We start from the raw sequence: 13,136 nt of genomic DNA, 5'->3' as shown, positions 1-13,136 counted from the left end.
AGGATTTATCATTAACGGCACCAAAATAGTAGATAATTAAATAGAGTAATAAAAAGACTAATAACCAACCAAGATTCTAACTTTTGCCACAATGCAACATGATATTTTAGTTAAGGTAAGTCATTTTTAAACTAAAAGAGAAATTATTTTGGGCACTTAAAAGCAGAAGTTTCAAATCCAAACAGAACTCATTCACTGGCGTCACTACGACTACTATTAGCTTTACTCTTCTTGATCTCGGTCTTTGTAAAATAAATTACATGTACTGAAATTCGTATGGCCCGATTATTTAATTTAGACAAAGAATGAAACAGCAGCACTTCACCTGATGGCAGCCAAGGAGTACCCTCTATTTTTGTCATGATTCGGTTTAGGGACCAACAGGTGGCACTGTAGGGCTCCCCCAGCAGCTGCACACCTGTTGGTCATAGGTAATTAGGGCCTTAAAAGGACTCCCAGCCCGAACACTCAGTGTCGGGTCATTGTTGCTTCTTGCTACTGTCATGTGTGTTGCTGTTGCTTCTTGCTACTGTCATGTGTGTTGCTGTTTGATCTTAGTTTCTGTCATGTTTAGTTCATTGTTATGTTTTAGCTTTAGTCATGGTTTTTGTTTGATACTTTGGACTTTGTTTGTTTTGGAGGTAGTTTTCTTTGTTTTAAATACAATTCTTCAAATACACCCTGCTCCTCCCTCCTGCCTGCTTTTTGGGGTCCACCACCACCGCGCAACGAGACAATTTTGTTTCAGTTGCTTCAAGATGGAATTAATCATCAATCACGTTCACACAATCGATCAGTCCTGAACAAATACTATTGAATGAATGGATATTTGTGCCCTTCACAAGTCGAAGCACAGAACAGCAAAGAGGGAGCAGGTAATCACCAGTGTTGTCAAAAAGAATCCAAGATGTAACGATGATTCCGTATTGACTTGACGCTGAGGGCAGGCCCGAGGTCTTCAAGGTCTCGTCCTAATGATGGCATCCATTCCAGCGACGGCCCACACGTCTTAACTGCACCATCATGTCAACAGCGTCGCGAATCTTACCCCATTTCCACCACTTTTATGGCTTCCGACTGACAATAATTAGACGGAGACTATTTTTACCTCCTTCACGGTAGCCCCTTTGACGTTTAATTTAATTCCCGGCGAACAGTGCTAAACACAAAATGAGGTTGTTAGGTGGGAATTAATTATATCCCACAGGGTGCAGGATTCGAATAGTTGGTATTTAGTGTGTGGCAGACAGGTTGCTATTTTGCTTCAATTTTATGCTTTTATTGGTGGTATAATGCGGAAAATAGTCATAGAATTAATGAATTGGTTGCTTCCATTGTGAATATAAGCCTGACATACAATTTAGTGTAGGTATGTAATATGATAGCTTTTATTACTACTGTCTGTTTTTCGCCCTTTGGTTTAATACCTGTTTTTAAATTGTTTTTAGTGTCACTTTTGTTGGGTTCTCTTGACTATTTTTATCTAGTCTAACTCAGGGTTAAGTGGGTTTTTTTGCCATTTATTTTTCGCATTTTCAGATTTGTGTGAAAAAATAATTGCTAAGAATGCTTTTTTTTTTTTTTTTTTTTGCTATAGGCATATCATCTCGCTCTGTTAAACAAACTTTATGGTCCATACATCCGACCCACTGAAAGATGCCTACATAAATACATTGTCACCTGTATCAGGCTTTTATAGTTTTTTTAGGGCCCATTACCTTTGAGGCGCTATTTAGTTTGTGATGTAAGATCTCATCTTGGGGCAAATCTCTGTTCTTTTCTCTTCAACTGCAAAGCTGTCGTGTATCCTGTTTGCTTGGCTGGCTCAAAGGAGGAAGCCTTCAAAATATGTCACGTAGGTGCATGAGAACGTCTGCTTTAGCTGGGCGTGGTCTTTTGCAACTTCTGTTTTTCTGGATGTGTGAAAAAGTAGATCTTTTTATTATTTTTATTTTGCTTCGTCAGTCTGGTTGTTTTTGGATACTTTCTTCCAAACTGTGCCGTTATGATAATGTTCCATTTGATGAGCCTTATCAGAAATGTATGAAGTAATTAATTTTTTTGGACAGCCCATATTGAAACCCTGATATTTCATTATGAAATTGGTTTGTGAGGTGACTGATGGTGTCGTGGTACATTGGCCTGTCGTTGGTGTCTCTTTGATTGGCTGTGCGAATCTGCGTGTCAATGGTTGACAGCCCAGACATAGATACAGGTGCAGTGTTGAGAGACTGAAGAGTTTTTTGTAGTCATTCCCTAACTGGTCTAAACTGTAAATGAAATCACCTGTATATCGAATCAGGTTTCCCAATTGAAATGTCATGAATCTGGTCCAGTGCTCCAAAGAATCCTTTACAATTCCATATTTACATTCTATGAATAAAGAGAAATATCAAATGGCAATACGAATCACGCAGCAGTGGTTTAAACCACATAAACAAAAATCTTTTTATAGCCTATCTGTGGTGCAGGACGAATGGTGGAGCAACACATGTAGACAGGTAATATAGCGATACTCACAGGTGTCTAGTCTTTATCCTCTTTGAAAAATGACAAATTGCAGCATCTTAATGAGTAGGTTACTCTTACAGATGTGTACTGTAGAAGTACTGACCAAGGCAGGCAAATTAGAAGTAACAGCACAAAGAATTGGATTTCCCCATTAAATTAAGATCCACATTCTCGTATATATTTTTTTCAAACATCTTTTTTTTATTACTCTGTTTTTCTAAAGTACAACATTATAAACTTGTAAACTGCAGAATTTATTCCTGTCCCGAGGAACCAGCTTCACATTTCTGCTATCTACGAGTTCCAGTATGCCTATTAAAACTAATGTTACCTGAACTGTTGTAAATTGTTATGTTTATTCCTGTTGCTTCCTGGCTGTGTGACAAAGAATATTCATATTGTTGGATTGGTCTTGTGGGAAATTTATTTCTCTTAGATCTTGTCCATAAAGAAATAAAGGCTTTTTATCATTTGGGATACTCGCAGAGTACCAAAATCCAATTTGAAAGATGCCAGCGCCTCGAATTGAATAGTTCCACTTTAACATACATTGAAATACGTATCGAATTGACTTTCACTGGGATGATACAGTATATCATTTTTTAAGGAAATACCACATTTGCCGTATTGACAAGTTCATTCATAAATGTAAAATGACACCAAGAAATTTATTGCATTATACCTTCTCAAACTGAGCCAGAGCATTTCAAATCCCATAGCCCACTGCATCGAACGGAGTCATTCCACTTTCAAATCGAAATGTCCTTGAATTGTATCGAGATATCGATCGAATTGTCTTTTATCAGAGAGGTGTACACACCTACTTTCTACTCTTTGTCCACTTGGAACCAGCATTTTGTTTTTCCAAGTCCGATCACTTTTTAACTAGGTCCCAGAGTTCATTTAAAAACGGTGCTGATATTTTCCCGCGTGTGCAACATATACGTCTCTTTTATGAGACGGTGACATGGTAGTGCCAGTTCTCACGTGACCGTACAAACAAAACGGGAAAAATTGAGGATCAACCGTGTGGAATTTTCTTGATCCTGGTGGCAATCTGCACTTTAGAGGCAGAAGTTCTACCTCGTCCTCAGTCCACGCAAATGTCTCTTTACTTGCTCGCTTTGCCTTCCAAGCCATTGCCGTCATTATGTTGAAATTGCACAGGCTTCTTTTTTCTATTTGACTTCCCGTTGGTGGCATTGCGACAAGTAAGTAACTTAAGTGTTTCTTTCGTGTTTATTTCGAGAAAACATTTTTTTTACAAATGGAAAAGAAAAAGAAATGCTTCAGGGTGTACATTTTCTTATTGTGTTTGGTGACATCATTGGGCAGCCTTTTTGTTTTGGTTGCTGACTTGACATAATAACTCCCTTTTTTTATTTGTCAATTCACCCTGTAATATGTGGTCCTATTTTATTTTTGTTTATGAACAAATGCTTTATAACGGGCCTGAAATTGCATCTTAAATAAGGAAGCGTTTTTGTGTAATTCCAGCACTCTTGTGAATTAAAATAAATATTTTTTTTCACTCTTTTCATTCCACCACACAAACTCAAAACATTACATTGTGTGTAATGTAAAACGAATCTGTTCCTTTGGCAAAATATTTGGCCCCCGGGATTGTGTGTGCATGAGCGCGCGCGTTGCTTGTACAAAGTGCGCAACAGCATTTTGGTAAAACATCTGCCTATTGAGTGAGTTCCTCTATGCCCCACAGGGAAAGCGTGTGTGCATATGTATGTAAGTGTGTAAGTCCATGGAGTCAGGAAGGTTGCCATGGCAACTGAGCAACAGTCTCACTTTTTTTTTTTTTTTAATGAAATACAGCACTGAAGAAGTGTTAAGTATAAAGGGGAAGTGGCTAATGCGGCTTGTCAAGGAGGAAATAGTTCATAATGTGTGTGGAGGGGCGCGAGGTGAGTGACCGCAAGCGTCCACTTGACTAAGAGAGGAAAAAAAGAGGCAGAAGGATTAGGATGCGAATGATGGCTTTACATAATTGCCTTTCTTTTCCAATCCTTCGCGCTTTTAACGGCTCCTCGCTCATCCTCCGGGGAGACGACGTAATCTGCACGTCGAAAGCCTCTCATTCGTCTGCCACTGTCCTCTTGATCAATCCCCGCATCCTTCCTCCTCTCCAGCCACTGTGTCCCTTCACCTCTTCCTTTTTATGTCCTCCTCCCTTTTCTTCCTCGCTGTGCTAACGAGACAGACAGACGGAGACGTGAAGGTGAGTGTGTGACGTTAATTAATGGCTTTGTTTGGTTTCCTGTGACACTTTTCACAACCTCCGGCTGCCTTTAACAAACACACACACACACACAGGCTCCTGCAGCTTGTCATCGTTATATGAGCAGTCACCCGAGAGGAAGGAATAAAAAAAACCCAAAAAAACATCAACACGAGGCAGAGAAAAACCACCAGCTGCCACTCGAACCATCCTGCTCGTAGTACAAACGCGCACATTCTCGGCAATGTGCGCAGGGCCGTAATTTTCCGCCCCTCTCAGCCAATGAGAGGACGCGGCTGCTCGCAGTGTTATGGGGGGGGGGGGGGGGGAGGAGCGATGGACCCCGCCGGTGATTGACAGCTAGACCCTACAGGTGGAGGGGAGGATGGAGACAGGGAGGGGAAGAAAGGCACTTGCAGTGAGACTTTCACCCACACACACATACAGAGTGAGTTCCCCCCCCTTGCTACCTTGGGCTCCTGCTCTCCCAGGCACACGAGCCAGCCTGAGTGCTGCTAACATCAGCTCCAGAAAAGCTGCATCAAGATGAGCCAGTGCAGGAAACGCTGCAAGAGGCAGCTGACCAAGGTGGCTCGATACCTCTACCGCTTCCTCATGGGAACGCTCACCCAAGGTAAGGCAGCCCACTAATATTCACACCCGGGCTGGCCAAAAGGCTTCATGGCCGCACGCCGCGTCTGTCAAGCTGGGAGGAGTTGGAGATCATTAAGTGCCCTGGCGGTGATTGTGAACATTATGGCATTGCTTCTTTGGGTACACAGTGACAGTTGACACTTTCTTTATTTTGTGTGTGTGTGGAACAGTAAGAAGCACGAGAGTCTGCGTGTGTGACAATAGTGTATAAGAGCATTTGTACTCTTTCTTTTTACTACTGTCTATATACTGAGTGTTTTTGGTTTTTTTTTTTTGCTCATATGATCAATATATTAGTATAAATTGTATTTAATATTTACTTGTATGGACCATTTCTATTTATTTTGTATCATATTTGGTGCAGCAGAAGTCATTCAAACTAATTTCCCCTTGCCCACCCTGTCACGGAATTTAATTACTTTATTGAAATCACGCCTCCTATTTTAATGAATGTTATTTTCAGTTCAAATGCTTTGGAAATACATTTTTGTCTTTCTATTCATGCTTTGTTTTTAATGATTATGTTGCACATGATTAAACTGATGTAATTCTCCACTATCTCCTTGAAAATATGCTTACGTTTCAATCACGTGCGCTCAATGTACATATTCAAGTGAATTCAAAGAGCTTTATTTAATTCAGTGTAGTCCAAAATCTCTCATCGCCTTTTCTAACGTTCATTTACATTCATTTTATTTGAAAAAAACCCCTCAAGATTTTCTTGAACTCACTTTGTACAAAGTTAAAGTTTAAATTCTTAAACTGTTCCCACAGCCTTAAAATTTGCCTTCTTTTGTTGTCGAAGCAATAACCGCATGAACGCGTGTTGCCATTAGTCACACACACACACACACACACGTTCATCATCATTTCACCAGCTCCATATTGGTCTTTTGACACCTTCCCCTTTACTTCAAAATGCTCATCTCAGTTTTGCAACAAGTTGTATGAAGTCTCCATGTAAACGACACATCATGCACACGTTGTCCACGTTGGCCGGAGACGACCTTCATTCACCCTGCCCGCTTCTTCTCAGCGACGTCAAGCAGCCGTTCACCCGCTCTCTGGGGAGATTCAACTCAAGAGTTGAACTCCTTCAAGTGATGGTGCGAGGCGGGAAAAGAATAGCAGCGTTTGCATGACCTTGTCTATGGAAGCTGACGTGAATGCTAATTTGACAGGCACGCCACGCATCTTTTCCTCACCTCGTCTAAGGCATGGCTTCCCACACAGGCATGTGCTTGCGTGTATAATCGAGGTAACGTATTTTGGGGACCACAGTGTTTTTGTTTTTGGTGGGGGGGGGCATAAAGAGAAGAGCAAGTCTCTTCATTTGGCTTGTCAGCAAAAAGTGCATTTTAGCATTTCGTACTCCACCTTGTGGACTAAATCTTTTTCCAAGTTAACCGTTAGTGATACAACATTCTTTGGAATGCTAAACTGCATCTTATTCTTCGATGATTTGATTAAACACAAGAAGTAGTAAAATACGTACAACGATCAATTGAAATGTTTCATAATCAAAAGCACATAGACAGCCCTGGGATGCAGTCACTCTATTGCTATCCCTAATCAAAAGGCCATTGGTTACAGACACAAATGACTCACAACTTGAAGTCTTCACGACAAAAGGAAAAAAATACAAACATTTTGTTGGTTGTTTGGTGTTGTTTGCTTCGTTTTAAAATGTTGGCAGTTGTCTGGATGCTATTGTGTAGCTTTGACCAAAGCATGAGTGCGGTGTAGTGAACTAATTAGACTGTCAGTCCGTATTGAATTCAACTATTGACGTCAATGAATCATCAGAGGTGCTGTTGTTCAGTCTTAAGGAATATATATATATATATATTTTTTTTTACAATGTAAATAACATCCCATGCGTGTATTGTTTGCCATTAAGTCAAATGGCAGCCTTGACATTTGGCTTCAAAATGATTTCACGAAGCTAACGATCTCGCACTCCCCAATCCCCGCTTGTGGCTGCCCTCCATGAACTATTTATTTAAAAACACACAAAACACACCATGTGCTCCTGTAATTGTGCATGCACGTGCATCCATAAGTTTACCAAGACCTGGGGTTACCATGACAACCAGCTACCCGCATGTCTGTAGAGAGAATAAGCGAGCCGGTGTCGCGGTCGCCAATGATGGCTGCACTGTATAATGGCCGTGCTGCTTAAGGGATTTCATCAAGGCCATTCACACTTCCCAGTCGCACTCTCGTGGCCTCTTTGGGCTGCGCCAATGCACTGAGGGACTTGCAATTTGGTTAACGCCAGAGGGAGGCCGAATTGAATTTGCTGCGAATGAGCATCATCACCTTATGCAAACTATAAATGTTAAATAGTTTGTCCCTAATGTCGCTTCACTGTGGCTGTTACCTCTTTACATCAGTGCTGCGCATTGGGTCACCGACGAGGCGTTTGTGTCTATAATTACTCACTGTACATCTTTTATGACGATGATTACATCCCCTTTCTAACCGACGGGTACCCGGACATTGAGCCGAAATGTGCGTGCGTTTGCGCGCACGTTTGTGCGTGTTTGCTTTTGGTTCTTTCCGATGTGTGGCATTTGTAGTCGCCGTTCTTCCTGCCCCAACTTTGCCCACTAATTAGTTTGTCTTATTAGCCTCTGGAGGAGAAACAAGGCTGGTGTGTGTTTGTGTGTGCGTCTGTGTGTGCGTGTGTGTGTGTGTTTTCATCCTGTGGCCCTAAGATGTCTCCGTCGAGTTTTCCCAATGAAGGGACGAGCTTAATTCATTTGTTTAGTGTGATTAGAACACATTAACTGGAAGCTCATGCAGCTTGTTCCTGTACATCAATCCGAGCGCATGGTGTGGCCCTTGGATCCACTTGAAGGCTGACTTAGATATTCGAGATGTCCGAGTCACGCTGATTTGTCCTTCTAGCTGCTTTCTTATCCGACACGGGCAGTCAAGCTCGTGTCTGTTGCTTCCATCTGCTGCCACAAGCTTCCAATAGCTATCCTACCTTTGCTTTGTGTCGCCGCTTTGGTCAGCAAGGCGTCGGCCTTGACGAGGAGGAGCGGAATGACCGCAGATGGATATTTATGTTGAATTAAAATAGAGGCGGACAGGTGTGCTATTTTGGGATCATTATGGGAATGCCAGATGGTCTTGATGAGAATTAGAATGCTCTTGATGGTTACGTTTTCAACTCATGAATACAGTGATCATGTTCGTGATTTCACATCATGATTGGCAATGCAAAAAAAAAACAAAAAACATTCTGGACAAGTAAATGTCAACGTACCGCATTTTATTTCTGTAAATCTGCACGTGTTTTCATTTCCAAATGATCACTTCCCCAACATTCTGAAAAAAATCAAAAAATCCCAATTTGCCATCCTGTGAGTGGTATTAAATTTAAGCACCTTGGCTCTTGGTTGCCTGTTGCTCCAATGAAAACATGGCCAACAGAAAACAACAATTTGGGATATGTAACCTCATTCTAAATACTACCTTTATTTCAGTCGTCATTTTGTGTGTACATATCTTTTATTTTCGGTATCTATTTTTCCAGCAATTGCTTTAAAAATAAATACTTTATTAAAAAAGAAAACAGCCTTTAAGCCTGAGGCTCAACTAAACATCATTGCTTTCTTTACATGCGTCATAAAGTTGATAAACTACCTCTTGAAGAGAGTGCAAGAGTATGAGTATGTTCGCTTAACAGTCAGGAAGAGTTATTCACTCTTAGGTCGTATCAGGTCGGTAGGAAAAATCTCTTTTCAGAATAATACTTCTCAGAGATGTAATAAAGTGCTCTTCCTCTTTCGATAGCAAACTATCTGAGAGTGAATCAAAGTCATCATTCACAAGAAATCTTTCTTAACATTACACAAAGCACTTATTTTGCCCATGCCTAAAAGTATCCTGAATGCTTGATTAGCTCTGTCCCGGGCAGTTTGGTTTAAGGTTCAGCGTCTGAAGTCGGAATGCTGACAGCTATGAGACAAGTGGCAGTGATTGTTTCCCATTGTGTGGCACACGCAAGCCTAAAAAAAAAAAAAAAGACGGAGACCTCTGTCCTGCTAACAGCCAATTAGCTGCTGGTGCTGCAGAACATTCTCGCCGTTAAAACACCACATGCACGTCAACGTAAACAACAAGTCAAAGTGATGAAATGAGCGTAAAGCTCCTTTCCGTCTTCCCCACCCTGAGCCGATTGTATCGTCTACATTCGATTATATCCTCCTTCGACATGCAGCGATGCCTTACCGGAAGGCGGCGGCGGATTTCGCAGACGTCGCGCGTGTATTGGGAAAGGTCACAAGTCCATGCATCGTTGAACATTGAATCACGCAATCCTTCCATTTACAGAAGTAACTAAGTGAAAAATGAAGCTCTTCGAGGGCTGGCCAGGGAAATGACACCATTTTGCGTTTGTTTATTACAAAACGGCGACTTCACACGACAGTTTGACTCCCCGATGACTTTTCACGCACGTTGTTTGAGCTGCTAACAAATAGCTTTAAATCAATATTTCATGTTCGGTGATGAATGTACGCGGTGGGCCGCGGCGTAATGATCGTCATCGCTTGCGGCTCATTACCGCAAAGTAATTACTTTGTGGGATGGGGAAACAAAGAACATGTAATTTAATCCGGCATCCAGTGGCTTCCTGAGAGTAATAAACGGCACCTTTTCATAACTTTTTTTTTCCTTTTCATTCAACTTTCACTTTCACTTCACAGAATGGGGTATGAACACGAAGAAACTCATCTTCGTTTCCCGGAGTGGATCATTTGTTAGCCACTGTGGCATTTTGTTCCATCGTGAAAGAAGCTTCTCATCTTCTCTCCAAAGCTCACTACAAATTTTCCTCAAATGAACAACCCATTTCACCTTTTTTAAAAAATATTATTTCATATTGCGACTGGGACTGGATTAATTACTCTCATTTTCTCATGTTATCAAACAGCACACTAGAAAGAGACTTTGTTCAAACCGAACTAAATAAAATCAATCCTCGGCATGCTGTAGTTTGGTGAGGAATCTTGGATATGCGATGCAATTACCAGTGAACAAAATCCCTTGCAAATGGAACTTGGCCTCCTCCGGTCTCTTGGCCTACGAGCACTTTTGCGCCGCTCATTGCGTTGAGCATCATCACATTCCATCCTTTTCTCCGTCTCTACCTGACAGATATTATCACACACCTGCCTGTCACTTCCCGCTTCCCGCTGACAAGTGCACGTAAAGCATGAATTTTAATGTTGATCAATAAAACATCAGCGGATGCAGACGAGTGTCAGGAGTGCGTTTTCAGTGTGCGAGGAGTCATCTGCCGGTGTGTGGTAATGGCGCTCACATAGAGAAAAGGAAATGTTCATTAACTTCAGGGTGACTTCGTCCGCCGCCTTTGTTATTTACCATGCCTGTCGAGGAGGAGCTCTGCAGGAAAATGTCGGATTTTTGTGGCATATTCCGCTGAATATGTGACACGGCGGGATGCAACGCTAAAGCCTGAAGTTGATATCGTTCCACATCATTTGCGATTCCCATTTTAATACCAAGCTGCGTTTTGCCATTTGACAGCGTTTGGAGGACAAGATAAAACCTTATCCTGGATACACAACTGTTCGGATTATTGCCCCAAGCATTGAAAAAGTATTAACAATAATAAAAAGAGAAAGTGCAATACAGTAATGAGCATTTCCTGTTCTCTTTGGGGTACCTTGACCAAGCAAATCATGATTCACAATTGAAGTGAATAGAAATGGGATTAATCCGTGCCAGCCCCCCCACACAACACCGTCGAACAACCAAACGAACTTACTTTTTGAATTTTTTCAAATTGTTTGGGACAAATTAGTGAATAATTTACTATTCTGGAAATGTTTCTTGTCCCTCTGCAGTATGGACATGCCATTCTTTCCTCCCTCATGTCTTAGTGGAAGTCAGCGGAGGAACCGGACCCAATTGATACAGTCTAAATAATTGAACGTATGTCGTATACGATGATTTGCTGGCATTTTTTTTCTTTATGGGCAGGTGTAGTGTATAAATTAAATATTGACTTGGTGGTTGCGTATTTTTCTTCGAATTTAACATTGGATCAACAACAACCAAACATCGCAAGAGTTTTTTATTTTTTTTATTTGCACTGTACCACTCCAAAAAACAAAAAAGAACATGACAAAAAGCAAACCGCTTTCTCTTCTGCTTCACATTTCCTCATTTGAGTAGTACATCCCTGGATATGAAAGGCCGGTGATATTGTGTGAAACAGAGCAGTTGTTATTGCATATTGGCTTGACTTATGTCAGGAATGGACACTGATTAAGTGACTTGAGGAACTCCGTCGATTGTGTGGAATTGATTGTGGATTATGCTTGTGGTAGCAACTCAAGATGAAATGGATTAAACCACTTCGCTGCACCCAAAATTAATTGCTGGTTATTTTTTTTTTTACCAGTATTCATTCAGAGGAATTCAAATGCCTATCCTTAATTCACTAGACTTGAATGTATTTGTGCAGTTTGAGGTGTAATATTTCCAAGCTTTCACGTGATACTGTATTTGTAACTGCATGCTTCATTTTGAAGAAAAGATAGTAAGACAGACAAGCAAGATAAAAAGAAGCCACGTGGTCGAATGTGGCGTCGCTTCATTTTCGGGGCCGTTATCGTTTTGACGCCAGACATGTGAAGATTCTCAAGTCGTCTCCCTGGTGCTCATTATTAACTTGGGCTTCTTGTTTACACCTCCTGACTTGCACATGCACACGACCCATTAAAAAAAAAAAATCGAGGAGGCTATAAATAAACTCTTTGCAGGAGTTCAATGTCAAACCGTGTGCAGAAAACTTCTGGAGTGCCGATCTATATTTACGGCAGCACAGTAAGCTTTTGTTCAGTAGTTCATTGCGGTGCATGCTAAATAATCCTCCTGGGTATTTCACGCTCAGGGGCCGAAACCCATAATTTGAGGGGGCGTAAAAATAATATGCAATGAATGTACAATGTGGCGGCCCGGTAGTCCAGTGGTTAGCATGTCGGCTTCACAGTGCAGAGGTACCAGGTTCAATTCCAGCTTCGGCCTCCCTGTGTGGAGTTTGCATGTTCTCCCCGGGCCTGCGTGGGTTTTCTCCGGGTACTCCGGTTTCCTCCCACATTCCAAAAACATGCATGGCAGGCTGATTGAGCACTCTAAATTGTCCCTAGGTATGAGTGTGGGTGTGGATGGTTGTTCTTCTCTGTGTGCCCTGCGATTGGCTGGCAACCAATTAAGGGTGTCCCCCGCCTACTGCCCAAAGACAGCTGGGATAGGCTTCAGCACCCCCCGCGACCCTAGTGAGGATAAAGCGGTTCGGTAAATGAATGAATGAATGTACAATGTCTTTTTTTTTTTTTTTTCGACATTACATGAGGGTGGTCACCATGTCTTTGGCAATTTTTTTTCCTTTCAAAAAGAACCTCCAAGGGCTTTTTTAAAAATCCCTGATGCATATACCACAGCTGTTTTTATTGCTTCATTTGTGAGTCCGACATGGCAAATCGCACAGAGCGGGTTAAGGCTGGCAATAAACGGGACCTTTTTTTTTTTTTTCTTTTTTGTCGTCGGAGGGGCTGCTGCCTGTCAACCTAGAGCCCAGTGTTTTGGTAGATGCTGATTTTCCTGCCTGCAAGTTTGTCTCTGCTTTCAGGGAGGGCCTGCATTGAGACAGTGACTGATGCGGCCATCAAGAAAGAAAATAAAAAGTGGCAGG

General features: G+C 41.6%; 1 protein-coding gene across 5 annotated transcripts in view; it reads left to right on the top strand.

The window, feature by feature from the left end:
* LOC147199148 (A-type potassium channel modulatory protein KCNIP2) overlaps nucleotides 1-13,136 on the top strand; it is a 100,417-nt gene that overhangs the window by 38,955 nt on the left and 48,326 nt on the right. The window contains exon 1 of one of the 5 annotated variants that reach the window (XM_086122624.1): nucleotides 5,196-5,378. The exons of the other annotated variants lie outside the window; for them this stretch is intronic. Within the exon in view, the coding sequence (XP_085978750.1) occupies nucleotides 5,291-5,378 (88 nt within the window). The 5' untranslated portion in view covers nucleotides 5,196-5,290. Of the gene's footprint in view, nucleotides 1-5,195; nucleotides 5,379-13,136 lie in introns of those variants that run through there. 5 annotated transcript variants of the gene reach the window in all.

Source organism: Hippocampus guttulatus, chromosome 10, assembly GCF_054856545.1.
Source record: "Hippocampus guttulatus isolate MCC_2025c chromosome 10, RoL_Hgut_1.0, whole genome shotgun sequence".
NCBI classification, from domain to species: domain Eukaryota; kingdom Metazoa; phylum Chordata; class Actinopteri; order Syngnathiformes; family Syngnathidae; genus Hippocampus; species Hippocampus guttulatus.
The sequence above is the reverse complement of the archived record's forward strand: the minus strand, read 5'-3'. Positions and strand labels throughout refer to the sequence as shown.